Source organism: Anabrus simplex, chromosome 1, assembly GCF_040414725.1.
Source record: "Anabrus simplex isolate iqAnaSimp1 chromosome 1, ASM4041472v1, whole genome shotgun sequence".
NCBI lineage: Eukaryota > Metazoa > Arthropoda > Insecta > Orthoptera > Tettigoniidae > Anabrus > Anabrus simplex.
Genome location: NC_090265.1, coordinates 1046209640 through 1046222624, shown reverse-complemented (window position 1 = coordinate 1046222624; position 12985 = coordinate 1046209640). Strand labels below are relative to the sequence as shown.

The following is a 12985-nucleotide window of genomic DNA, read 5'->3' as shown; positions in this document are numbered from 1 at the left end:
GGGGTCAGGTGTTGATTTGTGGACTGGGGGGATGTACTACGAGATTGAAGATGATTTATTCCCCCTCCCCATGCCTGGCTCACTTATTTTCCTCATTTTTTTTTTTTCTATACACTTTTCTTTTTCATTTTAGCTTTATTCTGTTCTTCTATCCTATCAGTCTTTTATAGCACTTCATTTTTATTTATTTCTTCTATCACATTAGTTCCTGATTCTTGTGATAACTTAGCTTTTTTACTTAGCAACACACATTCTATGGAACAAGAAACATCTTATTCGGATCTAAGATGGTATTGTCATCTCCCACTCAGAAGGCTTGCATACAGTGAACCATTTGTTGACGAACGACAGTACTACTCATATTAGACCAACAGTAAAGCATCCTTAATTTCAAACCTTCGTTATTAGTGAAGTCTTCCACATGAACAGACAAGATTTATTCTGAAGACACAGAGTAAAGTTCTTAGCGGAACTTGAAGAATTTCACCTTGTTTTCTTGACACGGCAAACGCCCAAAAGCATATTCTCATGCCTGGTATTACGGGCTGCGATAACGTCAGTCTAAAGGCATATAGTCAAAAGGACAAAGTCACCTCCGTACTGGCCATGAAGGCCCTTGGAGGAGTGGAAGGTAAAGGCTTCCACCATTGTTAACCGCGGCACGTGGTGGGATAGAGTGGTTAACTCTACACCCGGCCGCCTTTGCCCCCAGGAATTAACCTGGTACTCATTTTTCGTGTAGGCTGAGTGAACCTCAGGGCCATATGCACCTCCGGAAGTGGAAATCTTGTTTCTTAAATTTTACGACTTCCTGACGGGGATTCGAACCCACGTCTTTCCGGGCGAACCGAGCACCCCTTTAACGCCTCGGCCAGGCAGCCCCTAAACGATTATAGTGTTTACTACTAATCCAAATTTCAAGAAACTGACAGATTCAACACAAGAACAACCTTCACATTAACTGTTTCAAGCAAGTTAAGTGTATAGTCATGTTCTTCATGAGTAGGGCTTTGTCATGTTAACTATATTGTTTGTAGGAGTGTATCATAAAACATTAACTTACTTTGGAATCATTTTGTGTCAGACAAAACCCTAAATGCAGATCAGTAGTAGTGATTAATAGCCTAAATTATGCAAATATTTTATGGGGATCTGCCTAAATAGAAAGGTAATTAAAGGGGTCCCTGCCAGTTAAAAAGTTGGGAACCACTACGTTAGTGTAATGTGATAACTATTATGCATGTTACAATCGCTTCTTGCACTTTGACTAACCTTTTTTTAAATTTTTTTATTTATTATTATTATTATTATTATTATTATTATTATTATTATTATTATTATTATTATTATTCTGAATGGAAGTTGTCTGTACGTCATTCTATTCCATGCACTGTTTCCATGAAATTATTGACATCGTCATCAATTATCACTGATATGCATTTAGGGCTTTCACTCAGATGGCAGATTTCCTATTATCAATTATTTACCTAGACTTCTCAAAAAGGAAATTTGTTCATATATTCATATCTCCATGATATATATATACATAACTTATTGAAATGAAAACACAATGCATACAACCTTATTTTTTGCTACAATGAATTAAAATGACAAGCATTCTTTGAACACTCAGTACACGGTGCCATTGAACAACATGTCATAAGCAAAGTGATCCCTGGTCATGCACCAAAATGGCTACATGGTAATAAAATGTCTTAACCCTTAATCGGGCGCGTAGTGGTCTAAACGACCGACCTCTAAAAGTTTTGCACAAGGAATCCGTCTGAAGGTCAGCTATGCCCCCAATTCTCCTGTGCTGCGATCTGTGCGACGTTCCAATAACTAAGAGCATAAGCTTGATTGTATATCATCAATGGTTATTACATAAAATAAATTTCATCGTAAAGTCCGTATTGTCGCACGTATACTTTAAGGTTAAGTTAATATTCCACCTTTACAATACCATAAGTTTATTGTTTATTTATTTAAACAACATTATTAAATAATACGGGACATGTTTCGTCTAACTTGTAGACATCATCAGCCGTAAGATCAAGAAAAAGCTTTAAAAAGGACAAGGACAGAACAAACACAATAAAATAAATCTGTTGTCGAACACGTCAATCAAAATAGCGAGGATGTCCAGATTGTTCCAAGTACAAACATTCAAATCTTGTTGACGAAAAAAACTTAAATTCACACACATGAGAACGATATAGTAAAGCTTGTTGTTAAAATTCTCCTGTGCCATTGATATGGAGCAATCAGGTGCGTCGGCAAAAGCTGATAATGAAGTGTATAATGTTATTTATAGCAGAAAAAAGACGATCAACGAGCATGTGTAGGGAGTCCAGAGAGAAGATGTAAAAAACGTCACATTGGTGCAAAGTTGACATTTCTTATTAAAATTAGGTGGAATATCAGATCGTTACAGTGAAATTAAGTAAGCTGGTTTAAAAAAGAAGATTGTGGCGCATCTGATTACTTGCGTTTTCGCTTCTCAAAGAGTAATTAGTGGTGTGTTTTTTTTAATTTTTTTTTTACTGAGGATGAATTATGGAGGACGTGTGTGATGGGAGCCGGTGTGAGGCTGATGATGTCTACAAGTTAGACGAAACATGTTCCGTATTATTTAATAATGTTGTTTAAATAAATAAATCTTATGGTATTGTAAAGGTGGAATATTAACTTAACCTTAAAGTATCAACAGTTATTGCGTGAAATAATGTTCTCATATATAAACGTGTGTTCCGATACATTTTATTCAAAAGCCTGGAAAGGCACTGCATCTTCAACTAAATACCATTAACGAAAGTAAAATGGAATGTCAGTGTCTTAAACGGTTCATAAGTTGTTTGAGGTGGACGTTTTAGCTGAATAATGCTGTATAATTTATTAATAACTGTAGGTAGGATATACACCTGCCCAAACACCTCACAATAGTTGTCAACAGGGTAGTTTATTATGATGCAGACCGGGCCGGAGGTGTTCACTGTGATGATTCCCCTTCAGTGATATTATTTGTTAAGTCCTGGATCATCTCAGAAGTATATCTGCTGATATATTTTACTTCTTTAGAACAAACAACACAGCAGACTGTGCTATGTGGCATCTCTTCAAAATAATCCCACGTCGACGGCTTATGTTGCGCTTCGGACTCGTCTTAAAGTTGCCGCGTACAATTAGATCCAATTACACATTGCACCATCATATACCACAGTACCTAATTATGATGTGAATATATTGTAAGAAATTATTTTCTTGATCACCATAATGTTGGTAAACGCAAGCTCTGGTCAAATGTATTTTTATTGTAGGGTCTTAATAAATTATGGGTGATAATGATGTACGTACAGTAGCCATCAGTTTCTGTACTTACTCATTCGTACACTTACCGCTCATACAATGCCAGAATGCGTACCCTTTATAATTGTTATACGGTACAACGTCAATAATAGACTTCTGTAGAAATAAACAGCCTAGTCTATGTTTGACTATTTGCGTACTCGGCGCAAACAACATTCAGCTCCATATAGACACACTGCGCCATGTAGTTTTCTTTCTTTCTTTTTATTTATTTTATAATTTGGTCAATGAGCTCATTGTCCTAATGTTAATAATTCTCCAAGAAAGCCAACGCAGAACCCATTCATTCAGCTTTGCGCCCATCTGTGAGCATCTGTTCTATCTACTTTGAACAGAGTTTCCAGTACTGTAAATGTTCATAACTGGACGAGACACTTCCAGACATTGTGCATGCATCTCGCAGAACATTCAATGCAAATTCTCTCAGATGATGCGATTGACCTTTTGTTCCAGTTCATTCTTGTTGACTGGTATCTCTGTGTTATGAAAGTCTGTTCTCCGTATTTAAACTTTCAAAAGGTTTAGAAGCATTTATGTATGTTACTTGTCTTTTAAGTCTCCAAGCTCATCCATTGAGTACTCAGGTGGTGTGTGGGCTGTATATTTGCCACTTTCGAGTTCTGAGCTTTATATGATATTCAGTGTGTGTTTTGTTTGAGAAGCAAGCGCTATATTTGCCACTGCTCATCATAGCCGTTGACTTTCATGAATGAGCGTTGTTACATCACAGAGAAAGTAGTTCATAATCATTACAGGTAAGAATAGAATTTGTCAATGTGTTTTCTACATTATACGATTAATACTGAATAATAATGCGATGGCACTCGTATAATGAATCATTTCAGGAAGAAATGATTCAAATATAGTGTATATGCAGTATATGCCTCACGACTACAAAATATTTTAAAATCCTGTGACATGACTATATTACCCCTTAAACCCACCCACCATGTCCATACTTCCACCATTTCCGCTGATACATTCATAGACCTAGTAATAACAAATAACCCTCAAAAAATCCTTCACCACGGTCAAGTATCTGTTCCTGACATATCTAAACACGACCTCATATACTTAGCATACTCTCTTCGCGTGCCGAAGTACCGACCGAAATATGTAACGTTTAGAGACTTTAAAAGGATGAATTTAATACAACTGGGACAAGATGCACAACTCTGCCCCTGGTATGACATAATGATGAAGAGTGACATTGACGAGGAAGTGGAAATATTTAATTCCCTTTTACATGAATTGTACAACAAACATGCACCAAAGCGTTCTGTGAGAGTAACACGTCCCCCCTGCCCTTGGCTGACTGCTGATGTTAAGACTATGATGAAAGAACGAGACGCACTACACCGACGCTATAAGCAGACTCAACTAGCTGACGTACATGAGCAGTACCGTGTTCTTCGAAACCGAATTAAGCTTGTAATTCGTAATAAGAAATTTAATTATTTCCAGCATTTAAACAAAAACATTAACACTGGTTCCACATGGCGACAACTTTCGGTCACTGTGTATTGGCAAACCACTTGCGAAGCATACTGATCCCGAGGTGTTCCTTGATGAGTTAAATACATATTTCTCCACGGAACGTCTCATTCCTGACACAACGACAGTACAAAACACCATTGACAATATATTAAGGCAACAATCCCCAGTCCGTCCTGTATTTGAATTTGATACCGTTACAGAACATGAAGTAAGAAGGGAAGTTAATTCAATAAAATCTCACACAACAGGAGCTGATGAAATTCCCATTTCATTTGTGACTTACATAATCGACATAATACTGCCCATTTTTACGCATTTACTTAATACCTGTCTTACTTCAGGCAAAATCCCAATTAAATGGAAAGATGCACTCATTGTCCCTGTCCCTGTCCTGCAAGCAATACATCTGACTACCGACCTGTCTGCATCCTCACAGCACTTTCTAAGGTTCAGGAGAAGATAATGCATAAACAAATTGTTAAATACTTGGAAAAACATTCTGTACTTGATCCCTTACAGTCTGGTTTTAAGAAAGGACACAGTACTGCAACTACACTAATCAAAATCACGGATGACATTAGACGGGCTATGGACGAACGAAAACTGACTATACTTATCCTTCTAGACTTTAGCAGTGCGTTTGACACAGTAAATATAGACATATTGTTAGCTAAGTTACAAAAACTTCACATGGCTCATTCTGCTATTCAGCTCTTGGGCTCATACCTCAAAAACAGACGACAGCAAGTTGTATCAAACATGAAGACTACAGAATGGAGGACTAAGCTATCTGGCGTTCCTCAAGGGTCTATTCTTGGACCTCTGTTGTTCTTAATCTAGATTAATGACATTTCTTCTCATCTGAACGACTGCAACTATCATCTTTATGCCGACGATCTTAATCCACCATATGAACTCGACTTTAAATTCAATTAGCTCGTATGCTAAAGAGAACTGCCTATTAATTAACCCAAAGAAAACGCAAGCAATCATTATAGGACAATCTAGACTTTTAAATACGCTAAACATCATACAACAGCCTAACCTCGTGCTCTGTGGAGAAGCTATACCTTTTCAGAAGTCTGTGAAAAACGTAGGCGTTGTCATGAATGACACATTAAACTGGAATGACCATATAACAAGTGTCTGCAGAAAAGTATATGCATCTCTTCACCCCCTAAAAATGAAACAATCCATTCTTCCACACAGCATGAAAATAGAACTTATTCAAACCCTCATTTTCCCAATAATTTATTACTGTGATGTCGTATTAACCGATGCAACTGCAGAACAAACTCTGAAACTTCAAAGGGCAATGAACTCTTGCATACGATTTATATTTTCTTTGAACTTTAGGACACATATTTCCCCTTATTATGAGAAGCTATCCTGGCTGAAAATTGATCAACTAAGGAATTTACATACTGCGACACTAATTTTTCGACTTCTGAATGAATCTACACCTGAATACCTATCCTCACATTTTAACTTCCTCTCATCTTTCCATGGACATAATACCAGATCGACTTCTACCCTTATGATACCGGTTAATCATTCATCTGTATACAGTCACTCTTTCCAAGTGTCTGGGGCAAGGCTATGGAACACACTCCCTGTCAGTATACGTAATAGCACTTCAACAGTCTCATTTAAACGGTCTTGTCGAGATTTCCTCTTAAATACGTGACCAGCTTGTATGAATGTTAGTGTGTATGATTGCAAGCATGATTTAGAACTATTGTTAGGTGATGTAGATGTAGATAGGCTAGATAATGTTAATCATTAAAAATAACAATTATAATCTGTTACAATATTACTCCATGAATTTAGTTAGCTCCTAGGGTCTGCTAATGTTATTTTACCAAATTATGTGATTATGTACTGTACGTAGTGGTTAAGTGTAAGAGAGGGCCGTGAGCCCTAACTTCGCCACATACAAAGGCATAAAATAAATAAATAAATAAATAAATAAATAAAGTACAATATGCAAGTCCAAGTTTAGTTACTTTTCAGGGTGGTGATATAATATCACTTGGTGAGTGTAGGAATACTGTTCCAAGGGTCTGAGCAATGCCTTTAATACAGTAAATGTCTATTAGGAGTCTGTGCAAACATTTTGTTCTCTCTCTATTGATAATGGTTGAATGTGTTCCCCTTAACGTCACTTTGGTTAAGTCATTTGTTAACATCTGGATGTGATACTTTTGAGAGATATTATAAATTTTATTTTAAATCCTGACAATATGATCACATATTATTAAAACTATCTTACCACTAGAATTATACAGAGTCTTTATTTATATTTGGCAAGGACTTTCTTGCTCGACCTTGGCCGCCAGTGACGGTTTAGTTGCCGACTACCGCGCGTGCTTATGTATGATGGAATACGGTGCTCAAAATCATTATCATGCGTTTTACTCGCCATGTTTACAGTTTATGCTCAAAATCATTATCATGCATTTATCATGTATTTTATTCACAATTTTTACAGTTCATGCTGAAAATGTTCCCCATGCACTGCCAAACACTAATGAAGTTTTCGGTTACTCTTCCAAGTTCTTAAGCACTGATGGATGCAATTGCAGCACTTATATTTTCTTTAAGTTTAGTGTGTGAGGGTTGTTCCCATAAATTACATTTAACATTCCCCACAAATAAAAATCACATGCCATTAAATCGGGGCTACGAGGCGGCCACAGATTTTTACTTATGGTCCTTGTACCAAACGCGCTTCAGTAAGAAGATAACGACCTTTACGTCTATTTTTATTGTTTACTGAACCTGTAGGTTTGAATCTCTTGGCCAGTTGTTTTATTGTCCGATTGATAGGAATGGGTCTCCCTGGAAATTTCGCTCAAAACTTTTGTCTTGTCCTACTGTAGCACACGATTTTCTGCACTTAATGTAAGTATTGTGCAGATATACACATTCACGTAATGAATATTTCACATACATTATAGTACTATACACAATCACAATAAAACACTATACAATACGACATACAGTGCGCGGTAGCTTCATTGAACACCCTACTATCTCGGAACTCGGCTCTCAGCAACCGCAGGAAGTGCCGGAAACCGCGCGCGCCAGCGGCCGGTAGTTGCCTGTCATCAGTGGCCAAGGTCGAGCAAGAAAGTCCTTGCCAAGCATAAATAAAGACAGAGTATTAAAGTTATTTGCAATACTATTTTATGTACATGTGAATAACACTTTTTTTTTTTTTTTTTTTTTTTTTTTACTCATGGCAAAGAAAAGCCTAAATGTTGATGAACAGGCCCCAGTTCTGGAGTCTGTGATGTTTAATGCAAGTTAAAGTTCAGTTTGATTCAGATATAGGAGAGGACTCCAATGCTGATGACTGTTTACCCACCAACTTTGCCTATATCAGTCACCATTCCAGTTACTACTGGGAAGATGGAACCCCAGATAAGAATGCCAGCAGTGATGATTAGTTGTAGACCCTGATTGTAATTTTTCTCCCACCAAAGAAGAACCCAGCCCCATAGTGCTACAGCCCTGATGGGCCTTGGCTGTCAGGTGACGGATGCTAAGCCTGAAGGCCTACAAGGTTTCAAGGTAACTGATGGTCAGCGACAAATCCTCTCTGCCATTACTGAGCGAGTGGCTGTGTGGTTTGGGGCACGTAGCTGTCAGCTTGCATTCGGGAGACAGTGGGTTCAGATCCCACATTTCACATAATTTTTTTTTTGCTTTACGTCGCACCAACACAGATAGGTCTTATGGCGACAATGGAACAGTAAAGGCCTAGGAGTGGGAAGGTACAGCTCCAGCATTTGCCCGGTGTGAAAATGGAAAATCACGGAAATCAATCTTCAGGGCTGCAGGCAGTGGGGTTCGAACCCATTATCTCGTGGATGCAAGTTCACAGCTGTGCAACCCTAACCGCACGGCCTACTCTCCCAGTGTGTATCTTAATTAAGGCCATGCTCGTTTCCTTCCCACTCCTAACCCTTTCCTATTGTATTGTCATCACAAGACCTATGTGTGTTGGTGCAACATAAAGTTGTTCTGCCATTATTCTTAGTTTTGTAGATTGGGGCTGCTATCTTACAATTGGATAGTTCCTCAGTTTTTCTCACGAAGACTTGCAAAGTTCGAACGAGCCCTCAGATTTGGGTACAATTCCCCGACTGGGTTAGGAATGAAACTTCAGATCCTCTGGGTAAGAGGCAGGATTACTACCTTTAGACCGCGGAGTGAGCTACATGTAATAATATGAGAGAGCAGAGAAGAAAGAAACACAGTGTTTCTTTCCGGTCATCCTTCAAGTTTGAAATTCTGTTTGGCTGCATAATGTTGGAGAATGCATCGTAGTTGTTGGAACTTAAAAGTGGTGTGCATATTGCAACACCTAAGCAAAAGAGAAGTATGGTAATTTAAATTTAATTTAAATAATATTTAAAACAATTTTGTCTTTGATCTGATGTAGAAAATTATAAAAGCAAAAGTGATGTGCATATTATTTGCCACTGCACTTGTATAATTGGTCAATATCTGCAATCTTTGGTGAAATATATCCATAAGTACTGTAATAAAGAAAAAAATTCTTGATATAATGGTTGTTTTTTGTTATTTGTTTGTGTATTGCACTTAATAACACCAGAATACCCCATGGCACTACAGCCTTTGAAGGGCCTTGGCCTACCAAGCGACCGCTGCTCATCCCGAAGGCCTTCAGATTACAAGGTGTTGTGTGGACAGCACGACAAATCTTCTTGGCAGTTATTCGTGGCTTTCTAGACCGGGGCCATTATCTCACCGTCAAATAGCTCCTCAATTCTAATTACGTAGGCTGAGTGGACCTCGAACCAGCCCTCAGGTCCAGGTAAAATTCCCTGACCTGGCCGGGAACGAACCCGGGGCCTCTGGGTAAGAGGCAGGCAGGCAGGCTACCACTACACCACAGGGCCGGCACTAACACCAGAATGCTGACTGCAAATAACCTCTCCCTATTTTGTTGTGTGTAGGGTGATACTGTATGCAGCACTTCTTAACATTCACCTCATTCATGACACTTTCTCCATAGACTGCAACAAGTTCTGCATAAATGTTGGTATGTCCAATGTTTTCAGCATTCAAAAACCAAATTAATAATACAGCTTCATGGTCAGCAAGATTATCAGTATGCATATTCATTTTGCTACCCTCAAAAATTAAATGTTACGTGCTAACAAATGCACCTGGCATTACACTCAACACAGCTCATACAAGACTGACTATAACGACCTTGCTTTGCAGTGTCTTTTCCAAATCACCCAGCTGTGTTATAGCTAACTGCATTTTGACCCAAAATATTTAATAATTTCAATATGTATGTCTAGGAGATTGGTTTGAGAAAGAAAGTACTACTTCAGTAAGAAAAGTTAAGCAGTAGTTGTTGAGGATTATTGATTATATGGAAAAGATCAGTTCTGAAGTAGTTTTTGAGGATTAACTTATTGATTGAATGGACAATATTACTAGGCAATCAACCCTGCATAGCATCAATTCGAGGAGAATGTTGAAGAGGGGAAAAAAAAAGTAGACCAATGGAAGGCCTATGCCGTGCACCTTGCAAATCTGTGTTAATCTCATGCTTCTACTGACATTGTTGGAAGAGAACTAATATTACAAGAGAAGTCAAAGGTGAAACGAACCTGGAGCCAGTCTATGTCCACAGTGCTTCACTTAGATTAGACATAGTTGCCACGTTGCTAACCTCAGTTTATAAGCGTCGGAGTATTGGACGAGTTATGGTATAAAATTAATTGCACTTCATTACTGTAGGTGATTCCTATGATTTTAACTAGGGTTATAATTTCATCTATGAATAAATGGACACAGAATGATGCATTTGTGTTGGAAGATGCTCCTTTGATTCTTTATAATGAAATTAATGTATTTTATTTTGTGTTGTATTTTGAATTTGGTTCTGGAAAAGGATTTTACAAGTTAGTTGGCTAGTCTCCTTAGCAATATATATAGCCATGTACATATGTTCTAGAACTTTACGTACATTGTAAAATTGAGAATTATTTCCACATGCTTACCTACAGACTTGTCTGCTGCAATAATGCATGTGCATGCTCTCTTGAGATATGTTTTCACTGTCTCATTGAAGTCCTTGCCCTGCATAAACTCAATTTCTCTTGTTTGCAGGACTGGAATTTTGATTAGTAGTTATTGCGGGAAATCAGAGGATGTGTTATTTTCTGAACATGGTCGTCATTTGACTTCAGAAGCACCTCGGCAGACTAAATTTATAAGGACTTCTCAAACTGGAGATCTCGGGCAGCTGGAAAGTGTGATTCAAAGAAGAGAGAACCGTTTTGTGTGTACCATCTGCCAGGAAGTACATTACAGCAGACAAGGTCTTAAATCCCATTTTAAATCTCATCTTAATCGCCATGCATTCCAAGCAGGTCATAAGTGTGAAGTTTGTAATAAGGCTTGCGTGTCAAAAAGTCACCTGAGAAGTCATATGGTCTCCCACACTGACGAACGTCCTTATCATTGCGATGTTTGTGGTAGGAAATATAAACGCAATTTTGAACTTAAAAAACATAAAGAAACACATACAGGAGAAATGGAGCATGTTTGTGATATTTGTGGTTATGCTACTTTCCAAAAGTCAAATCTGTTAGTACATAAAAAGAGACACCTGAATGATTATAAATTTAAATGTGATATATGTAACAAAGGGTATTACACAAACACTGAGTTGCAGCGGCACAAAACGGTTCATAGTGGAGAGCGGCCATTTCAGTGCGACATATGTGGGAAAGCTTATCCCTACAAGAGTAATCTTGCTCTGCATAAGAAGAAACATGAACCAGACTACAGGATGAAACTCCATTATCAGTGTGAATTCTGTGGAAAGACCTTCTTGCACAATAATTCTCTTAGAATACATAGGAAGAACCACTTAGGTGAAAATCAGTTAATGTGTGATGTGTGTGGCAAGACTTTATGTGGTGGCGAGTCTTTAAAGGCTCATCGAAGGATCCATACTGGTGAAAAGCCATTTGTATGTGATATTTGTGGGAGGGGGTTTGGCAAACCAGATTATCTCAAGGTACATAAACGTACACATACCGGTGAACGACCTCACTCTTGTGACAAATGTGGAAAGTCTTTTACTCAGTTGTCTACACTGACGGTCCACAAGAGGTATCACAGTGGGCAGAGGCCATATCAATGTGACCTTTGTAATAAAACTTTTGTATCAAATACATTGTTAAAGACTCACCAAAAGAGCCATGCTGTTTAAAATTCAGTTTTATCTTGAAAGTAATTGCAATAAAGTTACCTGGAAAACTAGTTTGGACTTGCTGCTATGTTTGTTTTATGGAGTATTTAGATCAAGGAAGTGCAGTTGTACTGGGAGTACAGGTTACAGGATGTGCAACATCATTTCAGCATCATCATCTGTACAAGATGTAAGGATATTGTAATGTAACCTACTTCTAAGAGTTCATTGTAATGAATTGCCAGGAGTATCTTAATTGTGTATTATTATTGTTATTGTTATTATTATTATTATTATTATTATTATTATTATTTAGGGTAGAACAACTGTAGTGAGCAATTTATCCTATGCTGACAACTTGGTCTTAATGGCAGACAGTGCTGAAACCCTTCGAGTGTAAAAAGAGGTGTATCGTGTGTGATATGAAAATTAGCTTTTCCAACACTAAAGTTATGCCAGCCGGGCTGAGTGGCTCAGGCGGTTAAGGCACTGGCCTTCTAACCCCAACTTGGCAGGTTTCATCCTGGCTCAGTCCGGTGGTATTTGAAGGTGCTCAAATACAACAGCCCCGTGTCGGTAGATTTACTGACACGTAAAAAGAACTCCTGCGTAACTAAATTCCGGCACCTCGGGGTCTCCGAAGACCTTAAAAAGTAGTTAGTGGGACGTAAAACAAATTATTATTAAAGTTATGCCAGTAGAGAATAAACCTAAGTAGTATACTAAGCTTTAAGCAAACCTCGGACCTATGGGAGTAATGGAGTCCCACTCCCTATTGACAGGTGAGGGACTCCTTGGAAACAACTTGGCGAACAAAATGGAATTTGATGGGGCTTATGGAAGAAAGAAAGTAGAACTAGCTGAGTCAGCAAA

The 12985-nt window shown here is 38.2% G+C and overlaps 1 protein-coding gene across 6 annotated transcripts in view; it reads left to right on the top strand.

Moving 5' to 3' along the window:
* The window catches only part of LOC136857937 (zinc finger protein ZFP2), a 585780-nt gene that overhangs the window by 201170 nt on the left and 371625 nt on the right, over positions 1-12985 (top strand). The window contains exon 4 of one of the 6 annotated variants that reach the window (XM_067137042.2): positions 11023-12177. The exons of the other annotated variants lie outside the window; for them this stretch is intronic. Coding sequence (XP_066993143.2) covers positions 11023-12133 — 1111 coding nt within the window. The 3' untranslated portion in view covers positions 12134-12177. Of the gene's footprint in view, positions 1-11022; positions 12178-12985 lie in introns of those variants that run through there. 6 annotated transcript variants of the gene reach the window in all.